The sequence below is a fragment of the Oncorhynchus gorbuscha genome, linkage group LG26, assembly GCF_021184085.1.
Source record: "Oncorhynchus gorbuscha isolate QuinsamMale2020 ecotype Even-year linkage group LG26, OgorEven_v1.0, whole genome shotgun sequence".
Taxonomy (NCBI): Eukaryota; Metazoa; Chordata; class Actinopteri; order Salmoniformes; family Salmonidae; genus Oncorhynchus; species Oncorhynchus gorbuscha.
In genome coordinates, this window is record NC_060198.1 from 9,224,215 (window position 1) to 9,247,671 (window position 23,457).

Genomic DNA, 23,457 nt, shown 5'->3' on the forward strand with positions numbered 1-23,457 from the left:
ATAAAGTTAGATTTGAATCCAGGTGAAAGCTATGATCAGTTATTGATGTCACTTAAGGAGACAGGTTAAAGAAGGATTTGTTGTGTGTGTGTGCCATTCAGGCGATAGGCAAGACAAAATATTTAAGTGCCTTTGAACAGGGTAAGATAGAAGGTGCCAGTTTGCATGTTTCAAGAACTGCAACGCTACTGGGGTTTTCACACTCAACAGTTTCCAGTGTGTATCAATAATGGTTCACCACCCAAAAGACATTCAGCCAACATGACACAACTGGGAAGCATTGGAGGCAACATGGGCCAGCGTCCCTGTGGAAGGGCTTTCGACACTTTGTAGAGTCCATGCCCCGATGAACTGAGGCCGCTGTGAGGGCAACGAGGGTGTAACTCAATATTAGGAATGTGTTGTTAATGTTTTGTAGACTCGGTGTACATGTGCAATCTATTAATCTGTTGTGTTTTCCTGACAACATAGGGAAACTGGTTAGGTCACAGCCAGGATAAACCCAGAGCCCTACCCATGTTTAACACAAAGATTCCTAAAATACCAACCTCAACCTTTAAGCAATTTTACTGTGCATTTTATTCTGCGATATGATTGATATTTTGATATTCTGCTAAATATATTTTCTGCAGTGCAAAGCTGTAGACAACAATAAATTAGACAACTGATTAAACAACAGGACTGGATGAGCATATTCTGTAGCACCATAGACAGGTCTATGACACCATGTCAATCTACCCTGGAATATCGATGTCGTCTCTGCGTCCCTGCGGTCATCAGTATCAGCTAAATAAAAAAATATATGTTATGTCAAATACAGTGCCAAGTAAACATTACAGGGTGCTACTTAATATATGATACATCTTGTACTATGTACAATGGAATGTCAAAAATGGGATTATTTAATACAATGTGAAATATATACATTCAAATGTAAAAACAACATTTAACATAACTGCTATTGGATGAGTCTGTGGAGTCCTGAGAAAGGTTGTTTTTCCTACCTCATTTTCCTGACATACGTGACTCTCGTGTGGTAAAGTGAACACAATAGACTCCCCTGCTGGTCTAAAGAAGTCACTGTGATATTTCAGAAATGTCCCCTTTCAGGAAACCGTTGCTCATTGCAGTGCCGGGAAGAGAGGACTTGCACCAATGCTAGTGTAGCTACAGTGTAATGATAATATAATAATAATAATAATAATAATATATGCCATTTAGCAGACGCTTTTATCCAAAGCGACTTAGTCATGTGTGCATACATTCTAGGTATGGGTGGTCCCGGGGATCGAACCCACTACCCTGGCGTTACAAGCGCCATGCTCTACCAACTGAGCTACAAAAGGACCAATGATGAAGTTATTTTGAGGGAAGAAATATATAGTATACAAATGTACATCATTTACATAATCCATAGTGTCCATTTCAAGCAACTGGGTATTGAACCCGGGTCTCCTGAACGTCACAAGACTGTTAGCCCAACGGAAGTCTGTAGGTCTCAGGCAATGTTAGTCATCACAGGAGGATGGTTCGCTGAACCATCCAGCAGCCATAATGTCCCTTGGCTCCAAAAAGAGTCTCATCCATTCATTGTAGTCTGGTCCACAGACACCAGGCTTTTCACCTACACTTTCTAGTCTTCCCCTCTGTTACCAGCTGTCTACAAAATAGTCAGAAATACAATCAAGTATATATATGTTTAAGGCTGGTCTTCCACTCTCAGGGCTGTGCCCCGCTGAAGGTGGCTATGGGCAGGCAGAGGAGTGAGCAGAAGGTGGGGTGGAGTGGCTGGATCTGGGCGGACAGGCCCTGGCCTAACCTCCAGTCTGTAGAGCTGTCAGGCTTGTAGCATACAGACACCTCACACCTGGGAGAGGAGGAGGAAGGGAAAGAGACTGTGGTCAGATAGTGTGTGTCTGTACGTGTGCATGTTTAACTTTACTTGTGGGGACTGTGTGGATGTGTTTAACTAAGAACAGTAAACCAACAAAAATGTGACCAACTGGGGACATTTTGTTGGCCCCCAAAAGGTCAAATGCTATTTCTAGGGGGTTTAGGGTTAGGATTAGGTTAAGGGTTAGTTTTAAGATTTGGAGCTAGGGTTAGGTTTAGGGTACAGGTTAGGTTTAGGAGTTAGGGAAAATAGGATTTTGAATGGGACTGAATTGTGTGTCCCCACAAGGTTAGTTGTACAAGACTGAGTGTGTGTGTGTGTATGTGTGTGTATATGCCTGTACCTGGTGACACCCTGGAAGATCTTCTTCTCATCCTGGTCCAGACACACAGCAAAGGTGGTGTTACCAGTCCCACTGACCTGCACCTTGTCCACCTTCACCTCAGTAACACTCAGTTGCTGTCAAGTAGAAACTGACCATTAGAAGCATAAGAAGTATATTTTGTGACTCCAAGGGTGGCTTTTCCACACACAGACTAAGCACAGTCCTGGATCAAAAACACAATCAAAGGATAATCTCCAGTGAAAGCGTTCAGGACTAGGTTAATCTGTGTCTTGGAAACCAGCCCTAATGACATATAGAAAATAATTATTAGTGGCATTAATGCTGTATTCGTCTGAGCTACAGGATGCAGTGTGTCACATTCACGTAAGATCAAGTGAACAGGAAAAGTGTTGGACAACAACCACAACAAAAAACGTCAAGTGAAAGTCGTGCTCTGTTAAGGTAGAAACTGAGACGTGCCTGTGAAAGTGTACATCGGGTTTCCTATCGGGTCGATCTAGAAAGAAGCTCGTTCTCGGGATACGAGAGATGTTGCTCCACTTATGGAGTCCCTATAGAGCACTGTGGTTTACGTAAGGTTGTTGATGTATGCCGTCTAACCGCAAGTCGCACCGACTCGATCTGACAACATCCTGCTCACCTGATTGTAGCCTTTCTTAGATTTGTTTGAGTTCTGCCTTTTCAGTACTTCTGTCATTGTCAACTGCAAGCACTCCATCTTTGAATCTGAAACCGTGGGGGAAGGAAGGGATCAAAACAGGATGCCTGCGTTGACGAAACAAACTTTCAAACCTACAACTGATTTGGCCGCTCCCTAACATGCGTGAGCCCAAAAATGTCCAACTCATGAATGAACCCAGAACATTATATTACTGTAGTTCGTTGTATTGCTGTAGTTATATCACCTAGTTCCTCTGGATTCTTGCAGGCTTTGGTCAGGTTGATGGAGGTGCAAACTTTGTCTTTCTTCGTCCATTGACTTCTCCCACTGATGACCACCTGAGCGAGGAAAAAGAAGGAGAGAGAGAAAGATACATCAGAAATGGATCAGACAACGCTGATTCTTTATGCAGTTGACACGGTCAGTATGTTTCTAGTGGGATGAAGAGCTGCTGAACGCCATCTTACCCTGTTGTAAACCACCTCTAACATCAGAGGGACTGCCTCCCGGTCGCCATCGATCCCAAACCTCTTGCTCGCTGCACCTACAAAACAGACAAACACAGTGCGTCCCTATTAGGATACAGCCATAGAGCTGAAAATGGTCCTGAAGATGAATAATCAAATCATTGATGATGGTGAATATGAAGAATGATGATTTATACGTTTAGTGTCACTTCGTTTTTTAAGAAACAAAACGCGGTAGAAGAGATTGTCATGTAACATGGAAGACAGGACATGGAACAACGAGACAAACTGATTTTCTGAATCATAGATTGAAACAGCAGATGTTCCCTCAGCCATAATCCATCCAGACCTCAGACTCCCGGCTGAAGTCAAGACGCATATTTTCTGTTTGGAAAATCTTACCTGCCTGTTGTTTATTATGGGCAGGTTGCTAAGAGACGGTGCTGAGGCAGATGTACGTACCCATAGCCTTGATGGCTCGTGTACCCGCGGTGTGGCCCAGCTCTAGGGAGTGAATGAAAACCTCTGTCCTCCTCTCGCCTCCAGCTAACGTCATCTACAACCCCAAGGACATCAAACACTCAACACACACATTTATAACATGGAGGTTGAGTATAGGAGATGTGCAGTGTGTGTGTGTGAGAGAGAAAGAGAGAGCAGGACAGAGAAAAAGGACAGAAAAAAGAATCCAGACCTCACCTCAGCTTGGTAGAGCTGCATCAGTGCAGGCCTGGCGGCATGGCGACAGTAGTACAACACCAGGTCAGCCAGGATGGGCAGACGATCCTCATAGGAACTATCATACAAATCGGACTCTATCTTAGAGGTTTGCTGCAAGACACAGGGAACACCATTGACCGAGTGTGAGACAACACATCCATTTTTCAATCATGTTCATCATTTGATATGTCACACAAAGTGTGGTCTTACCCGACACACCACGCTGGCTGGTAGACTGAGCAGGCTCAAGGTGTTGCGTTCGTACCAGGGGTCCAGCATACCAATGAAACGGGCTATGTCGTTAGTGCTGTCTTCTGTGCCCAGATTGTTGAGCTCCTAAAAGAACAATAGGTCAGTCTCATTTTAGCTGCAGAGTAGTAATAGTATTGTATGGCCACAGAAACATTGCCTGACGACTCATCCTGAATTGAATGCCGCTGCTCTATCGCAGGGTTTGCCAAACTTGGTCCTGAGGGAAACAGTCTCCTAAACAGCCATCTACCCATTATCTAGAATTGACGTTAAGCTTTAGAGATGATGTTTCTTATGGTGCACCAGAAACTGTAACATGGTTTGGGTCAACCTCATCAGGAAGTGAATTGAAGTTCAATTTATAAATTGAAAAAACAAATATTATACATCCAATTTCAATTATCTCCCCAATTGACTTGAATTGAAATAGAATTGACCCAAACTCTGACAGGGCCACTTAAAAACAGCCACTATACTATTAACCTAACTAATGAGGTCACTGAAGCCCTTGACAAAAAACAGCACTGTGACTCACTTTTTATTGATCCCTCTAAGGCTTTTGATACATTTGATCATGCTATACTGAGACAGAGATTGTTGAGTGTAGGTCTTTCGGAGCATGCAGTTGCATGGTTTGCTAACTATCTGTCTGATAGTGCACTCAAGTTGATGGGCTCATGTCTGTTAAATTGTCTGTCTGTAATGGTGTGCCCCAGGGCTCTGTACTTGGTCCCCTCTTATTCACCATTTCTATAAATAATTTAGACAAAATTGTGCAACTTCGCTTTTATGCTGATGATACTGTTACTTGTTGTGCCTCGTCTCTCACAAAAGCTTTCCAGAACTTGCAAACTGTTTTTTATACTGTTCAACATAGCTTATCCTCAATACTGACAAAACTAAACAGAAGGAGGCTAGTATCAGCTATATTTATGCCTTTACTAGACTATGGAGATATTTTATGTATGCTTCCGCTCAGTGTTTGAGATCAATCGACACCCTTTACCATGGCACTTTGAGATTTATTTTAAACTGCAAAACCCTTACGCACCACTGCACTTTATATTCCAGGGCTGGCTGGCCTTCTCTAGTCACTCGTAGGCTCAGGCACTGGTATACATTTATTTACAAAGCCATTTTGAGTTTACTACCATTTTATTTGGGCATTTTTATTGTTCAGAAATGTGGTGGGTACTCTCTTCGTTCGCAGGACTTTATCTTGGGGCGGCAGGGTAGCCTAGTGGTTAGAGCGTTGGACTAGTAACCGAAAGGTTGCAAGTTCAAATCCCCGAGCTGACAAGGTACAGGCAGTTAACCCACTGTTCCTAGGCCGTCATAGAAAATAAGAATTTGTTCTTAACTGACTTGCCTAGTTAAATAAAGGTAAAATAAAAATCCTGCGAACTGTTCCAAATGAACTGAATTTGGCAAAAGGGCTTTTTATGTACTCTGCGCCATCGGCTTGGAACGCCTTACAAAATATTTTTATGCTGGAAGAATTTGTCCCGATTGGTGTTTTTAAATCACTGATGAAGGATTTTGAGGCTGATTCCCTGACCTGTCAATGTTTTAAATTGGCTGTTTTATGATTTTGTTGAATTCTATGGCCTTTACTAGATTACTTGTGGTTTTTTATGTTGTCTGTCTGTAATTGTGTAATGATTTGGTGCTGCCTATCTTGACCAGGATGCTCTTGAAAAAGAGATTTCAAATCTCAATGAGCCCTTCCTGGTGAAATAAAGGTGAAATAAAACAAATCTGATAGTGTAGTGGCTCTTTTTAAGTGGCCCTATAACAGTTGTACTCACTGTACTTCCTCTCCGTGGGCTAGCCGACTGGCCTCCGGGGCTAGGGCACCTCACAACACCATCCCTCTTCACGGGCACAAAGAAGAACTGCAGCCGGAAGGCTCTGCTGAGGCTTGGGCAAGCGTTCTCTCTCTGGCGTAGGTTACTATAGGCTCTCGCCACCTTGCCCGCCACGTGGTCGGCCCCGAACACTACCACCCTCAGGGTAGTGGAATTACCGTTACCCTCCTCGTCACTGCTCAGGATGGGCCTCCGGCGGAAGCACACGTGCTTGAGGGCCTGGGGGGTACAGGGGGTCTGGAACAAAGAGTCTGGGCTGACTAGGTGCACCTGCTGCGGGAGAGAGTTGGAGCGCTTTGAACGAACCGCGACCAAGTCCTTAGCATCTGGGCTGCCGAGGCTCTTGGCTCTGGTCAGGGACTGCGTCTTTGTCTTGAAGAAACGGGAGAAGTGCTGGCTCAGACGAGCCGAAGCTTTGGTTGACTTGCCAGATGATGGGCACCGTTCCAAAGGGGAGGGGCTGGAGGTGGTGTCCTCGGGGTCTTCGTAGAAGTCGCTGTCGATGCCGGAAGTGACTGAGAGAACGGAGGGAGCGTAGGATCCGGAGGCCAAGGACAAGGTGGAGTACATGGAGTCTTTAGAGGCAGTGGAGAGTGAGGAGACGGTGGAGAAGGTAGAGGCTCGGTGGTCCACACTGCAGCAGTTGTACATAGACATGGCGGAGACAAACTCCTCCTCTCCTTCTTCCTTCTCTCCCTCTTCCTCCTCCAGGTCGAACTCTGCCCCTTCCTCCTCCTCCTCCTCATCATCTTCGCCGTCACCCTGACCACTGGAGGTCTGGAAGCCGGTTAGGTCATGCTCGTTCTCCAGGATGGTGTTGAGGATATCTGAAAATCACAAAGACCATCAGTTGCATGTACTGTAAAGCACAGTATACAAATGAATTTATCACAATCCAAGTCGAAACCATCAAACAGAAAGGAAAGTCAACCTAGGTAGGAGAAACCTAAAGAGGAACCAGACTCAAGGGGGATCCCATGACAAGCCATTTCATGAGAGAGTGAAGACCAAAGTACTTTACCAAAGTTGTCCTTGTCCCAGTGAAACATGTAGCACTTGGCTGTGGGCAGTGGTAGAGTTTGCAACATTCCTAAAAACAGAATAAATACAACGAAACAACATTTACACATACTGTATGGACATTTTTCACATTAGCTTCATTTTGACAAATCAATAGAATAGGTTAGGATAGGTTAGAATAGGTTAGGCTCCGCCCTCTCACCGTCAGACTTCCTGCCATTGGACGCTGGGACGCCCATCCTCTCCCTCAGCCCCTCCAGGCCCTGGGTCACATGATCACGGCCTTTCGCCGGGTCGTCCATGGCAGCGGCCGTCTCCAGGACGTCGGTTACCATGGAGAAGATCTCCGCCAGCTCCTCTAGACTCTTGACCTGTGGAGAGAGTCATGTGTTACTATACAGAAGATGGGTACTAACAAACTACTAAACATTGATTTTGACTATGATGGAAAACTAAACATATTACACAGCCATCAAGACAAACAAAATCTTAACTAAAAAAAAAATCTATATTTGTACAGCATTCCAGTGGTATATTGCACCGTCCAGTACCTGCAGGGCTTTGTGGATGCTGGCCAGGGTGTACTTGGTGCCCAGGGTAGCCTGGTAGGCATGTTTGACCAGGGTGATATATGTCTCTCTCTGGGACCGTTGGATACTACTCAGTTGGTCTGCTACAGACAGGAACTCAGGAGGCACCTCACTAGGGTTCATCAACAGAACCGTCCTATAGGGATGAGATGACATAGGGTTGACATGGTGGAAAACACAGGGGGTGATAGAGGTCTGCGCTCTAAAAACGAGTCAATATTACGATTCCTTGTTACATGCATTGTAGAACAGGAAGATACAAATGCCTTTGTCTCTCGGCACACATACAAAGACGTGTATATACAGTTGAAGTCGGAAGTTTACATACACCTCAGCCAAATACATTTAAACTCAGTTTTTCACAATTCCTGACATTTAATCCTAGTAAAAATTCCCTGTCTTAGGTCAGTTAGGATCACCACTTTATTTTAAGATTGTGAAATGTAAGAATAATAGTAGAGAGAATGATTTATTTCAGCTTTTATTTCTTTCATCACAATCCCAGTGGGTCAGAAGTTCACATACACTCAATTAGTATTTGGTAGCATTGCCTTCAAATCGTTTAACTTGGATCAAACGTTTCAGGTAGCCTTCCACAAGCTTCCCACAATAAGTTGGGTGAATGTTGGCCCATTCCTCCTGACAAAGCTGGTGTAAATGAGTCAGGTTTGTAGGCCTCCTTGCTCGCACACACGTTTTCAGATCTGCCCACAACTTTTCTATAGGGTTGAGGTCAGGGCTTTGTGAGGGCCACTCCAATACCTTGACTTTGTTGTCCTTAAGCCATTTTGCCACAACTTTGGAAGTGTGCTTGGGGTCATTGTCCATTTGAAAGACCCATTTGTGACCAAGCTTTAACATCCTGGCTGATGTCTTGAGATGTTGCTTCAATATATCCACATTATTTTCCTTCCTCATGCCATCTATTTTGTGAAGTGCACCAGTCCCTCCTGCAGCAAAGCACCCCCACAACATGATGCTGCCACCCCCGTGCTTCAAGGTTGGGATGATGTTCTTCAGCTTGCAAGCTTTTCCTCCAAACATAACGATGGTCATTATGGCCAAACAGTTCTATTTTTGTTTCATCAAACCAGAGGACATTTCTCCAACAAGTACGATCTTTGTGCCCATGTGCAGGGTCAAACCATAGTCTGGCATTTTTATTGCAGTTTTGGAGATGTGGATTCCTCCTTGCTGAGCAGCCTTTCAGGTTATGTTGATATATGACTCATTTTACTGTGGATATAGATACTTTTGCACCTGTTTCCTCCAGCATCTTCACAAGGTCCTTTGCTGTTGTTCTGGGATTGAGTTGCACTTTTCGCACCAAAGTACGTTCATCTCTAGGAAACCGAACACGTCTCCTTCCTGAGCGGTATGATGGCTGCTTGGTCCTATGGTGTGTATACTTGCGTACTATTGTTTGTACAGATAAACGTGGTAACTTCAGGCATTTGGAAATTGCTCCCAAGGAAGAACCAGACCTGTGGAGGTCTACAATTTTTTTCTGAGGTCTTGGCTGATTTGTTTTGATTTTCCCATGATGTCAAGCAAAGAGGCACGGAGTCTGAAGGTAGGCCTTGAAATACATCCACAGGTACACCTCCAATTGACTCAAATGATGTCAATTAGCCTATCCGAAGCTTCTAAAGCCATGACATAATGTTCTGGAATTTACCAAGCTATTTAAAGGCAGTCAACTTTGTGTATGTAAACCTCTGACCCACTGAAAATGTGATACAGTGAATTATATGCGAATTAAACTGTTTGTAAACAATTGTTGGAAAAATTACTTAAACGACTTGCCAAAACTATATTTTGTTTAACAAGAATTTCGTGGAGTGGTTGAAAAACTAGTTTTAATGACTCCAACCTAAGTGTATGTAAACTTCCAACTTCAACTGTAAATACACATGCAGTTACACAGAAACAGAACAAGGGGAACGCTAACAGAAGAAAAACAAACACGAGAGTGAAAAGGAAGGAGTGATATATTGGGCAGGGAAGGGGTGGGGAGAACCAATAACTGAAGAGGAGTTCCAGACGCGTGGTTTTACGTGTGCATGACAAGATCGCACAATCATTCATAATAATAAGTAGTAAAATATAGCTGTTAAACTGTTGACAACCTACATTGTTTTTGAGCGATGTTTTGAAGTGGCCAGGCCTTGCTCTTCTCTCACCAGTCTGTGATAGGAAATGCCTGTGAAGTGAACACGCGCTGAATAACTTGATTGTTCTTGACTAAAGTATTGTACTGCACACAATTATATATTCTCACCTCACAACATCACAAAATAGTGATCCCCATTCACATCCACTGCAAGCTCATTCATTCATTGGCCTGTACCTGACGTGACTTTCTCAGATTTCAGCGGTATTCTTTTATCTTATCTGTCATTATCCTCTTCCAGGTAGTTGACAGGTTGTTATAGTTCTGCTTTTTTCCCCTTTTGTGAATTGAAATATCACACATCCGCTTTCAAAGAACAGACTACCACAGAACCGTCAAGCACTTCTCCATTATCACTGGCGCATGTTTGCGCAGACAGGTTTACCTAACTTGAACAATTTGAGGTGGTCAGGTTCATACAATCGTATGAATGTTATATCTGCAGTGCCTTCAAGTATTCCTACCCCTTGACTTATTCCACATATAGCAGTGTTACAGCCAAATTCAAAATTGATCTGAATTGTAAAAAAAAAAATAAAATAAAAACACAAAACAAAAAAAATCACCCATGTTACACACAATACCTCATAATGATAAAGTTATGACATATTGTTTGTGCAAATGTATGGAAATTGAAATACAGAAATATCTCATTTAAATAAGTTATTCACACCTGAGTCAATACTTGTAGAAGCACCTTTGGCAGCAATAACAGCTAAGTCTTTCTGGGTAAGTCTCTAAGAGCTTTCTTTCCACACCTGGATTACACAACATTTGCCCATTATTATCAAATTGGTTGTTGATCATTGCTAGACAACCATTTTCAGGACTTGCCATAGATTTTCAAGTAGATTTAAGTCATAACTGTAACTCAGCCATATTCACTGTCTTCTTGGTAAGCAACTCCAGTGTATATTTGGCCTTGTGTTTTAGGTTATTGTCCTGCTGAAAGGTGAATTAATCTCCCAGTGACTGCTGGAAAGCAGACTGAAACATGTTTTCCTCTAGGAATTTGCCTGTTCTTAGCTCCATTCTGTTTTTTTCTTTATACTGAAAAACTGCCCAGTCCATAACGATTACAAGCATACCCATTACATGATGCAGCCACCACTATGCTTGAAAATATGGAGACTGGTACTCAGTAATGTGCAGGGTTGGGTAGATTACTTTCTAAATGTAATCCGTTACAATTACCTGTCCAAAATTGTAATCAGTAACGTATGTATTATCCAAACTCAGCAACGTCATTTGATTACATTCCATTACTTTTAGATTACTTTCCCCGTAAGAGACATTAGAAGACAAAAATGTATGTTACCAATTGAACAACATCTATTGCAGCATAAATCCATGTTAAAGTTTACATAGCTAGGCCTCCCGAGTGGCACAGTAGTCTAGCTAGCTGTGCCACTAGAGATCCTGGTTCGAGTCCAGGCTCTGTCGCAGAGAAATATGGAAGTATAGATTAGCCAAATAGTTTTGGGGTCATGCTTAGCTCAAACTAAGGACTTATTAGCAAGCACTAGTCTGTTAATGATTTTGTAGTCATGGAGGACTCATTTATTTGAGTTGAAAAATAAAATGTTGCGCTCATGGAATGGCATGCTTTGCCAAGAGTGTGCAAAGCTGTCATCAAGGCAAAGGGTGGCTACTTTGAAGAATCTAAAATATATTTTGTTTAACACTTTTTTGGTTACTACATGATTCCTTATGTGTTATTTCATAGTTTTGATGCCTTTAGTATTATTCTACAATGTAGAAAATAATAACAATGAGTAGGGGTGTCCAAAGTTTTATATATAACTTACAAGTCCAAAAATGGATATAGCAACTACAGATTGCCCCTTCAAGTCTATCAAAAGGGTGCAAGTTTGAGCACGTGTCCATCAGGCCTATGGATTTATTTTTATCAGCATTAATTCGATGCATGTGCATTAAAAGCCCCACTTTTATTCCGTAGGCTTGGATCTGCACTATGCAGCTGCAAGAGCACATTTTTCACTGGCTGCCCACTGTTTCAAAAACAATGATTGACAGGAAGTTTACATTTCTTGTATTCAACCATTATTGGGTTCAAATACACATTTAGATTTGTGAACAGTCATCCACAACAACCACAATCCGTATGGAGCAAATAGCTAAATGTCATGGCTTTAGAAGCCTCTGATAAAATTCACCCAACTTACCGTGGGAAGCTTGTGGAAGGCTACCCAAAACGTTTGACCCAAGTTAAACTATTTAAAGGCAATGCTACCAAATACTAATTGAGTGTATGTAAACTTCTGACCCACTGGGAATGTGATGAAAGAAATCAAATCCGAAATAAATCATTCTCTTCAATTATTCTGACATTTCACATTCTTAAAATAAAGTGGTGATCCCAACTGACCTAAGACAGGGAATTTTTACTGGGATTAAATGTCAGGAATGGTGAAAAACTGAGTTTAAATGTATTTAGCTAAGGTGTATGTAAACTGTATGGAGATTTCAATAATAAATGATATCCCCGTAGACTACACCACTGCTGTCATTCTTACCGCCAAGCGTTTATTCAAGTTGGATAATCTTTGGATGCCGACAGCATTCGCACCATTGGAACACATTGCTTGGACTGTGGCCTACAAAAGCCTATTCCTGCTCTTTTCCCCACGATCCATCAAACACATTTGGTGTGTCATCATAGTGGTCTCGGACTTCTGGTCAGACTCGCTCAGGTGGAACAAACTTAAAATGGGCCCCTTTTTTCAATGCCGATTTGAATGGCATTGAAAAAACAGAAGTGTCAAATATTTTTTTCCGCAAACATCCTTTCTGAATTTAAAAGTAATCCTTGAAGTAACCATCTAGTCTTTCAAAAGTAATCTGTACCCTGATTACAATATTTTTGCTGGTAATGTAACGGTTTACAGTTATCGTTTTTGTTGTAATCCCTTACATGTAACTACATGTAATCCGTTACTCCCCAACCCAGGTAATGTGTTGTATTGGATGTGCCCCAAACATAACAATTTATATTCATGACAAAAAGTGAATTGCTTTGCCACATTTTCTGTTGCAAACAGGATGCATGATTTTGAATATTTATATTCTGTACAGGCTTCATTTTTTCCCCCACTCTGTCAAGTAGGTGGCGTAACAACAATGTTGTCCATGTAACTTATTCTGTGATTTGTTAAGCACATGTTTACTCCTGAACTTATTTAGGCTTGCTATAAATAAGGGGTTGAATACTTAATGACTCAAGACATTTCAGCTTTTCCTTTTTTATTAATTAGTAACATTTCTAAGGAGATAATCCCACTTTGACGTTATGGGGTATTGTGTGTTGGCCAGTGATAAAATACATCTCCATTTAATCCATTTTAAATTCAGACTAACACAACAAAATGTGGAAAAAGTCAAGGGGTGTGAATACTTTCTGAAGGCACTGTACTTGTGCGTTTCATCTTACTGTTTTATCTGTTTGTGTCACTAGGGGGCAGTCACTGATCATGGGTGACTGAGCCACAGTACATGACATGGGGTGTATTCATAACGGAAAAAATGTTTACCGTTTAAGAATCAAACGGAATCAACCTAAGCACTTGTTGCCTCGCAAAAAAGAGGTCTGTTTTTGACCTCTTATTAATCCACAGTCCACATCATGATCATCAATGAAGTAAATGAATAGTTCAAAAACCCCATAGAAGCATGGATAGTTATAAAACCTAGAGTAGCCCACGTCTTCCCATGTTTACCTGGGGCCTTGAGCTCCTGGTGTAAGGTGGAGAGCAGTCCTTTACACACGCTACAGTAAGGCTCTGGCCAAGTCAGGAAACAGCCAAACACCTCACAGGCCTCCTCCAGCAGCTCCGTGGCAGGGGGACAGAATGGGGTCTGCAACCAGAAAAACACCTAGTTACAGGTCACTAAGGTTGGGGTTCTTGTGTTTGGTTTATTCATTGATTGATTGATTGATTGATTGATTGATTGACTACCTGTAACAGAGTGGAGGAGAACATGATAGCGAGGGGAGCCACAAGCTCATACTGACACTGATCCTGGACCTGCACACACATACAGAGATCCAAAAGTTCATTCACATGTCCACACTTCACAGTTTCAGTTCTCAATTCCCACCACAAGGTGCCATACTGCTCCTAATCACATACTGTAGATCCCATCTACATTCTGTAGAGGCGTGGGGTCATCATGACATGTGACCATAAGAATCTAGGTCATAGCAGCATCCTAAGTAGAGGAGTTATGATGGCCTTTGCCCTTTCAGTAATGACCTGTGACCCCTCACCTCTCTGGTCTTCCTGAGGACCTGCTGCAGGAGGATGAGGAAGTTCTCTGGGTCTCTCTTCACCAATTCCTCCAGACTCCAGCGGTTCATCGACTGGCCCGCCGAGCACATCAGGACTGAATCCCACACACACACACACACACACGTCACATCAGAAGCCACATTGTGCAACATGTTATGAATATAGAATATGCAGCTTCCCTGAAGGGTACACAGTGTACTTGGAACAAATTAATAACGTCATTTCAACACCGTATGTGGCAACAAGGTACCTCCTGAAAATGTGATGTATAAAACCAGTGTGTATGTAGGTGTATGATATCTGACACAGTTGGTGTTGCTACGCTCTGCTACACAAACTGATCCTACCCCCTCACACTACCTCATCATACTTCCAGGCACACTGCGGTCTATGTCACCAGGGTCTCTCTCTCTCTGTGTGTGTGTGTTCGTGCGCGCGCGCACACACACACACACACACACACACACACACACACACACACACACACACACACACACACACACACACACACACACACACACACACACACACACACACACACACACACACACACACACACACACACACACACACACACACACACACACACACACACACACACACACACACACACACACACACACCACTTCCGCCATAGTGTCAACGTTGATACTTCCTCTAGCGCGTAATCACACTCCACTGACAGTTTTCAACAACAGACAGACTCACTAGGCCTACTGGGCTTCAGATATACCGGTCACCACGAACAGTTCTGGTGTTCAGAAGTTGAGAAAGAACAATTTACGGTCAGTGTGATCTGACTGATGACGGAGGGAGGTTTTCCAGCGGAGGTGTTGACATGTGGCTGGACACTTGAAATGTGAAACGTTTCAGGCTTTTTGATATTCTGTGACACCACACGTAGAAAACGTCCCTACAGTTCGGAACAATACTATGACATGAACTACATGCAACGGTGACAATGAACAGGCCTGCTGTCCATATCATGTGAACAACCATATTATGCCTTTCTTAAAGAAATAATGGACTATGTCTCAAATGAAATACACTGGGAATCAAATTCCCTGAGAATGAATAAGAAGTCACCAGCGAAGAGATGAAATACACCCGCCCACGTCCGACCCTGCTCAGCCCAGATGAGGCTTACCGTTCCAGGGTTGTGGCGCCGTGGGACTGGGTCTGAGCCCATCCAGACATCGGTCCAGAGCATGCTGGATCCGGTCCTCAGTACACGACGTGTGCTGCATGTCTTCTCACGGCCTGGAGTAGAAGAGAGGGATAAGAAGATAAACATCACACCTCTCTCCAGTCACCCCTCCCTTTCCCGTGAAAGAACATTAGACTGTCATCAGATCAAGGAAGTAAACACCGGTCCAGTTTTGCATCTTGGTATACATCACAGGGGACATATGAAAATGCCCTCATGAGTTCTGTGGAAAAGCCACAGGACAGGAGGGAATTGCAGGGGGATGGAGAGATAAACAAACAGTTATTCTATTTTCTCTTCCTGCCCTTCTTATAGTTTATTACATTTCTATGGCCCTTCATAGGCATCGCCCTCATCTGTGTTCCTGGGAATCATATAGAGACAATAGGACCTTGGGCTTCCTGATGTTAGGACGCACAACGGGGCATGTTCAGTAGAAACCAAACGATTTGAACATGTTTTGAAACAGAGAACATGAACCGGTATATTTTAAACAAAAAAAATCAAATTTTTCGGCTTCAAAATGTTTCTGTTTCACGCCTGTTTCGACCCAGGTGTTAGGATCTCTGGTTGGGCTTTGTTTCAGTCGTGTTGTAATTGTGTTGAATCTCCTGTTATGCATGACAGGATGAGGGTGTTGATGTATAACAGGCAATTTCACTCTCAATCACAGGAGTTTCATGTTTCTGTAATCCAGTCTCTGCATCAACGTAATAAGATCCAATAACAGTCACATTAATAAAATGTACATTATCTCCTCAAAACTACTGGAGGCGGATTCATTTTCTGTCTATTACCATAATAACTGGTAGTCATTTGTTAATAATCATGTAATTGAACTAAAAATGTCTAATCGTTTTTCACAACAATCTTCAAGTAACGTCGGTGACATGTGACTACCTCACCACTTGATAACGTACAGTGATAAGTACAGTAGCCTACTGTATGAACGTGTTGTCCGCACATTGATCAACAGCCGGACGTTTTTTTGGTCATGACACAATCTGCAGAGGTCTCAAGAAAGGCCTGTGAAAATGACTGTCAAAGTCATCGGTGTGTTGTTGACCCGCGACAGTAATGTAGGATCCTGAACATTCACAATAGAATATAGCATTAGCCCGAGCGCCAATCTATTTGTGCCATCATGCCCAACTTCGTTTCACTCATCGTCATACCTTTATCCTGATAACAATAACAGCAGTAGGAGTTGGCAAGAGCACGAACAGATCTGGGACCAGGCTAGGAGTGTATGAATTGACTGTAGACATTCTAAGGTTCCAATATAGGGACATATCCAACGGTACTGTCCTCGGCGGAAGCCGCACTACATATTGTCCCGTCTTGCCCCACTGGGGAACTTCACCATGGGTTAGAGCCCAGGGTTGGGGTTTCCGACATGGACAGTGGAGCTTCCTTTGTTGAGTGAAAACAAACATTTTTTTTTTTCATAAGACAAGACACTTCAATCCCTCCCACCAACTGCAAGTGTTTGTATCCAATAACAGGCTCAAAAACTCCCCATCGAGACAGAGAAATCCCCTATAAACCCACTATAACCCACATGTGAGTGATAATGTGTGCCAGATAGCACCGCGCTGCATGTGAATCTGTGCCTATGAATGACTCACACAAATGCACAAAAAAAAAAAGGTCAGAGGTGTGATCGCCATGGTGATTAGTGGTAATATCTCAAAAAATAAATAATCTAGGGTTACCCCCCCGGCTCCAGAAGCTAACCGGCGGGGCGCCCACACCATTTAAGGCCCCTAAGGAACCATGAGAGGAAGAGCATGTGACCACAGGCCAGGGGGGGGGGTCAGAATAATTCAACCGTGATTTTCCAGCACCACTACTGTTAACAACAATATGGTGAACCCTGACAATAACAATAGAAGTTACATAAACATAAACACTTTCCATACAGCCTGGTTCTCAGCCCCCCGTCGCCCACGCTAAAAAGGTGTATTGTATCCCCAGACGTGTTATAGCCTGGTCTGAGATCTGTTTGGGCTGTCTTGCCATTGTTTGAGTTGACAGTGACCATAGGAGTTGGCAGGACAACACAAACAGGTCTGGGACCAGGCAAGACGTGTTACGAGCGGCACGGTCAGCAGGTGTAGGAAAGTTACTGTTTGATACTAACCGGTAAATGACCCACCGGTCATTGTGGAACTATACTGTGTTGGACACCGGCCAGGTGGAATGGGAAGGAACTAATAAGTCATAGAAGTTCTGATGGTTGTATCCAGTCTAGGGTCAGATGTTGACTCGGAGTATAATAAAGAAACTCTTATGATCTCACTTACAGTAGGACATTCAAGAGTGAGTCATCCACTGCCATAGAATGGCTGACTGTCGATGATTAACTTATTTAAATGCTTATGTAGTGGTGCGAATGCATTAAATATGGATTATGAATGTGTAGTGGAGTCAAACAAAACAAACAAGTGTTTAACATTTTCTAAACATCAGTGACAGTTGGATGTGTTCCACACTGTCGATGTAACAATAAGCATAGATTAAAAACGGGCGGTTCTAGACAAAATTCTATTCAGGTATTGAATCATTCTGAAATGATATGAAACTGTGGGCTTTCATAAGAGGATGTATGAATGTCCTCTCAAACGTCAACAAGGTCACTTCCACATTTTCAGCTGTTGCAACAGAGGTTAATAAGGAAAGCTGACTAAAAGTCACATGTCTGTCTCTAGGTGCCATGTCCCCGGTCTCTCCTTTGTCCTACGTGTCACATATCATTTTGGAGTACCCTACACTCTTAGGAAAAAAAGAAAAGAAAGTTGAACCCCAAAAATTGTTTGTTGACTGTCCCCATGGGAGAGCACTTTGAAGAACATTTTATGGTTCCATCTAGAACCCTTTCCAGAGGGTTCTATCTAGATCCAAAAAGGGTTCAACCTGGATCCAAAAATAGTTATCCTATGGGGACAGCCGGAGAACTCTTTGGGAACCCTTTTTTTCCTAAAAGTGTAGCGTCTGCAGGTTTTCCACTAATCTCTGATCTCAACCCAAGGTACTAGCCTGACACAGCCGACCTCATCCAATTAATCAATTAGGTTCAGTTAGATCAACACAAACATTTGGGTCCCCGTATAAACCAAAATACTTGGATTGGAGTGCCACGATCAAGCCAACAAGTGAGTCATATTGAGCCTGACCGAACACAACCTGACTATTTAGTCTTATTGTCAGCAGATTTATAGGTCAAGCCTGAATGTGACTCAACCCTGGTGGAGCACCGTTGCACACAGCTGCGGCATAATGAAGGCCCTCAAGTAACCTCAAGTCAACAGTAACAAGATCTTCAGTTGCCGCTAGCCGGGTTGCCAGATCTGTGTATGCTTTCGCCAACTCTCCAATACAATGAACAACAGAAGAGTCAACACAAGCAGATCTGGCAACCAGAGTAGCTTCCCACTCTGCCTGTACCCCCCCACAGAGATCCTATTAAATGACTAATGTAATTCTATGGTGCCCTTCCCTCAAAAACAGTGTTACAGCCATGACAACGAGCAACAGATCTGGCAACCAGGTTAGCCCTCAAATGTCTTCTCTGCCTCTATTAAGTACTACCCCCAGACACAGTGTGAGACTCTTCCTTCTTCCCAAGTCTTTCCTTTCCTCTGGCCCAGCCTGATCACATTTCCAACAGCTTCCAAACAGGAAGATCTCCCCAGCCCTGGAAGGGAAGCAGGTGCCTGTCCATTGTTGTGGTGTGATCAGCCTCTCAGATAGACTCCCACAGACCAGGGAGGTGGTGGTGGCGGGGGGGGTCGTCTCATTGTACTTTAATTGATAGTCCCATAGTCCCATATCCCCATCCAATCTTCCTCTGTTGGGTTTAAAACACTAAAAGACCCCCTCCCTGTATCACCTTACCCTCCTTTCTCTCTCTCGCTCTCTCTCCACTGGACAACTGCATGAGAACCAGCCTCTTATGGTTTTAGGAAATAACAAAAGTTGAACAATAATACGATAATGCTCCGCTGTAAAATGCTTCCTCGATTGTTCAATGCAACTACCGGCCAGCGGGTGTCTTTTGCACGTACAGGCCCAACCAGGTACAGTGGGATGCAGTGGCAGGGTATCGATGTTGGTAAAGTTCATTAGACTCTATGGTGGAAGTATAGAAGCGGCCACATCTGCAGTTACTGAACACTTTCAAATCGGACCCCAAAAAATATTTATTTCCCCCCCGCATTAGAGTCCTTAGTGTACACCCTACACACATGTTACACCCTACGCACATTTTATGATCAGATTCAGGACACGTATAGACAAGAGACAATAGATCCACAAGGTGGATGGGAATTAGAACAACAGTGTCATTATACACGGACTTTGATCCTCACGTCCCCAGTAAAAAGACATTTTGAGAGGGAGTGGACAATTATGCAAATATGGTCTGAATTGCATGATGTTGTTGTTGTTGCACTGGATGTTATGGACGACGAGCCAGGCCTGATATAAGACACGGCTACCAAACATCCACACCGTTTTATGTATATCCACATTTATAGCTAGACTGTCAGTTAGAATATCTTGAGCACATGATATGTAAATAAGGAAAATCAGTAAGGTGTATAATATTTGATGGCTCTTAACCAAAGCATTTGTGTATAATGTGCAATGTAGATATAGTATATGCAATGTGGAAGACCTGGGGGCGTGTTCAGGTGACATTCGGATAAAAATATGTAGAACCAAACATGCCTCTCCGACGTGGAATAAGGAATCATGTCAGCTCTATTCACTACATTTCTATCTGCCGCGTTGCACATTTGCCTCCTGAGCGTACCCCTGGGTGAGTGAGGTGTATATCATGTGGGAAAGTTCTGTGAAAACACAGATTCTGTAGATAAGAATGGTAAAGAGGTAAAACAGGAAGAGAGGTTGTGCAGACCGTACTGCATGGCGTTTTTGATGCGAGTGCTAACCAAACGATCTTGTCTGCTAAAAATGGGTGTTGCCGCTTTCACTAGTGCTTGGAGATAGATATAGGGAGGTAGGTGACTTCCAATCATACGCTGAAAAGCGGCAGGTAGCCTAGCGGTTAAGAGCTTTGAGCCAGTAACCTTAAGGTTTATGATTCGAATCCCCGAGCTGACTCGGTAAAAAAAAAAGAAAATCAGTCGATGTGCCCTTGAGCATGGTACTTAACCAGAGTTGCTCTGGGTAATGTTTGAGAAATAACTTTGGTTAATAGTTTGCTAGGGTTACAAATATTCTCAGTGCTCTCAATAGACTGACACCTAAAACAGAAACACACTTGCACATCAAGAGCAGGTTGTTAGAAAGTGCATTTGGAGATATGAAATAAAGTATCCTGTTTCATTCTGCCTTCACCATAAACCAGTGGATCCACGCTGATGATTGGGATATGGATTAAATAGTTCCTTACTAGAATTATTTGATAAACTGCAACACCCAACTGCAGAGGCCATTTCCCAATCTTTGACTAATCTTTGAGCAAAACACTGAGCAGAAATATGCATGACTGTGACAGACTTCCACTTACCCATCTACAGTGCCCTCGGAAAGTATTCACTTACCCATCTACAGTGCCCTCGGAAAGTATTCACTTACCCATCTACAGTGCCCTCGGAAAGTATTCACTTACCCATCTACAGTGCCCTCGGAAAGTATTCACTTACCCATCTACAGTGCCCTCGGAAAGTATTCACTTACCCATCTACAGTGCCCTCTGAAAGTATTCACTTACCCATCTACAGTGCCCTCTGAAAGTATTCACTTACCCATCTACAGTGCCCTCGGAAAGTATTCACTTACCCATCTACAGTGCCCTCTGAAAGTATTCACTTACCCATCTACAGTGCCCTCTGAAAGTATTCACTTACCCATCTACAGTGCCCTCGGAAAGTATTCACTTACCCATCTACAGTGCCCTCGGAAAGTATTCACTTACCCATCTACAGTGCCCTCGGAAAGTATTCACTTACCCATCTACAGTGCCCTCGGAAAGTATTCCCCCATCTACAGTGCCCTCGGAAAGTATTCACTTACCCATCTACAGTGCCCTCTGAAAGTATTCACTTACCCATCTACAGTGCCCTCGGAAAGTATTCACTTACCCATCTACAGTGCCCTCTGAAAGTATTCACTTACCCATCTACAGTGCCCTCTGAAAGTATTCACTTACCCATCTACAGTGCCCTCTGAAAGTATTCACTTACCCATCTACAGTGCCCTCTGAAAGTATTCACTTACCCATCTACAGTGCCCTCTGAAAGTATTCACTTACCCATCTACAGTGCCCTCTGAAAGTATTCACTTACCCATCTACAGTGCCCTCGGAAAGTATTCACTTACCCATCTACAGTGCCCTCGGAAAGTATTCACTTACCCATCTACAGTGCCCTCGGAAAGTATTCACTTACCCATCTACAGTGCACTCGGAAAGTATTCAGACCGTTACAGCCTTAATCTAAAATGGATTAAATGCCATTTTTTCCCCTCATCAATCTACACACAATACCACATAATGACAAGAGCAAAAACAGTTTGGACATTTTTGCAAATGTATTAAAAATACTTTATTTACATAAGTATTCAGACCCTTTGGCATAAGACTCAGAATTGAACTCCGGTGCATCCTGTTTCCATTGATGGTCCTTGAGATGTTCCTACAACTTGATTGGAGTCCACCTGTGGTAAATTCAATTGATTGGACATGATTTGGAAAGACACACAGCTGTTTATATAAAAGGTTCCACAATTGACAATGCAAGTCAGAGCAAAAACCAAGCCATGAGGTCGAAGGAATTGTCGGTAGAACTCTGAAACAGGATTGTGTCTAGGCACAGATCTGGGGAAGGGTACAAAAAAAGTCTGCAGCATTGAAGGTCCCCAAGAACACAATGGCCTCCATCATTCTCAAATGGAAGAAGTTTGGAACCATCAAGACTCTTCCTAGAGCTGGCCGCCCGGCCAAACTCAGCAATCGGGGGAGGAGGGCCTTAGTCAGAGAGGTGACCAAAAACCCGACACTCTGACCGAGTTCCTGTGTTCCTCTGTGGAGATGGGAGAACTTTTCAAAAGGATAACTTTCTCTGCAGCACTCCACCAATCAGGCCTTCATGTTAAGAGTGGCCAGACAGAAGCCACTCCTCAGTAAAAGGCACATGACAGCCCGCTTGCCAAAAGGCACCTAAAGGACTCTCAGACCTTGAGAAACAAGATTCTTTGGTCTGATGAAACCAAGATTGAACTCTTTGGCCTGAATGCCAAGTGTCACGTCTGGAGGAAACCTGGCACCATCTCTACGGCGAAGCATGGTGGTGGTGGCAGCAAGTGGGGATGTTTTTCAGCGGCAGAGACTGGGACATTAGTCAGGATCGAGGAAAGATGAGCGGAGCAAAGTACAGAGAGATCCGTGATAAAAACCTGCTTCAGAGTGCTCAGGACCTCAGACTGGGGCAAAGGTTCACCTTCTAACAGGACAACAACCCTCAGCACACAGCCAAGACAATGCAGGAGTGGCTTCGGGACAAGTCTCAATGTCCTTGAGTGGTCCAGCCAGAGCCCGGACTTGAACCCGATCAAACATCTCTGGAGAGACCTGAAAATAGCTGTGCAACAACTCTTCCCATCCAACCTGACAGAGCTTGAGAGGATCTGCAGAGAAGAATGGGAGAAACTCCCCAAATACAGGTATGCCAAGCTTGTAGTGTCATACCCAATAAGACTTAAGGCTGTTACTGCTGCTTCAACAAAATACTGAGTAAAGGTTCTGAATACTTTCATATTTTTTATTTTTCATAAATTTGCACAAAAATCTATAAACCTGTTTTTGCTTTGTCATTATGGCGTGTTGGTGTGGAGATTGATGAGGGGGAAAAAAACCTATTTAATCAACTTTAGAATAAACCTGTAAAGTAACAAAATGTGGAAAAAGTCAAGGGGTCTGAATA

The 23,457-nt window shown here is 43.2% G+C and overlaps 1 protein-coding gene across 5 annotated transcripts in view; it reads right to left on the bottom strand.

The window, feature by feature from the left end:
- Positions 1 to 17: 17 nt before the first annotated feature.
- The window catches only part of LOC124015112 (phosphoinositide 3-kinase regulatory subunit 5-like), a 28,474-nt gene continuing 5,034 nt past the window's right edge, over positions 18 to 23,457 (bottom strand). For 4 of the 5 annotated variants that reach the window (XM_046330054.1, XM_046330058.1, XM_046330055.1 and 1 more), the window contains 17 exons: positions 15,449 to 15,561; positions 14,280 to 14,395; positions 13,969 to 14,037; positions 13,729 to 13,867; positions 9,952 to 10,021; positions 7,780 to 7,954; positions 7,431 to 7,599; positions 7,230 to 7,298; positions 6,149 to 7,035; positions 4,299 to 4,424; positions 4,068 to 4,199; positions 3,831 to 3,924; positions 3,369 to 3,445; positions 3,146 to 3,239; positions 2,881 to 2,966; positions 2,238 to 2,353; positions 887 to 1,867 (listed from right to left, as the gene is read on the bottom strand). In XM_046330054.1, coding sequence (XP_046186010.1) covers positions 1,720 to 1,867; positions 2,238 to 2,353; positions 2,881 to 2,966; positions 3,146 to 3,239; positions 3,369 to 3,445; positions 3,831 to 3,924; positions 4,068 to 4,199; positions 4,299 to 4,424; positions 6,149 to 7,035; positions 7,230 to 7,298; positions 7,431 to 7,599; positions 7,780 to 7,954; positions 9,952 to 10,021; positions 13,729 to 13,867; positions 13,969 to 14,037; positions 14,280 to 14,395; positions 15,449 to 15,548 — 2,667 coding nt within the window. In that variant the 5' untranslated portion in view covers positions 15,549 to 15,561 and the 3' untranslated portion in view covers positions 887 to 1,719. Of the gene's footprint in view, positions 787 to 886; positions 1,868 to 2,237; positions 2,354 to 2,880; positions 2,967 to 3,145; positions 3,240 to 3,368; positions 3,446 to 3,830; positions 3,925 to 4,067; positions 4,200 to 4,298; positions 4,425 to 6,148; positions 7,036 to 7,229; positions 7,299 to 7,430; positions 7,600 to 7,779; positions 7,955 to 9,951; positions 10,022 to 13,728; positions 13,868 to 13,968; positions 14,038 to 14,279; positions 14,396 to 15,448; positions 15,562 to 23,457 lie in introns of those variants that run through there. The other variant, XR_006835099.1, reaches the window with a different exon arrangement.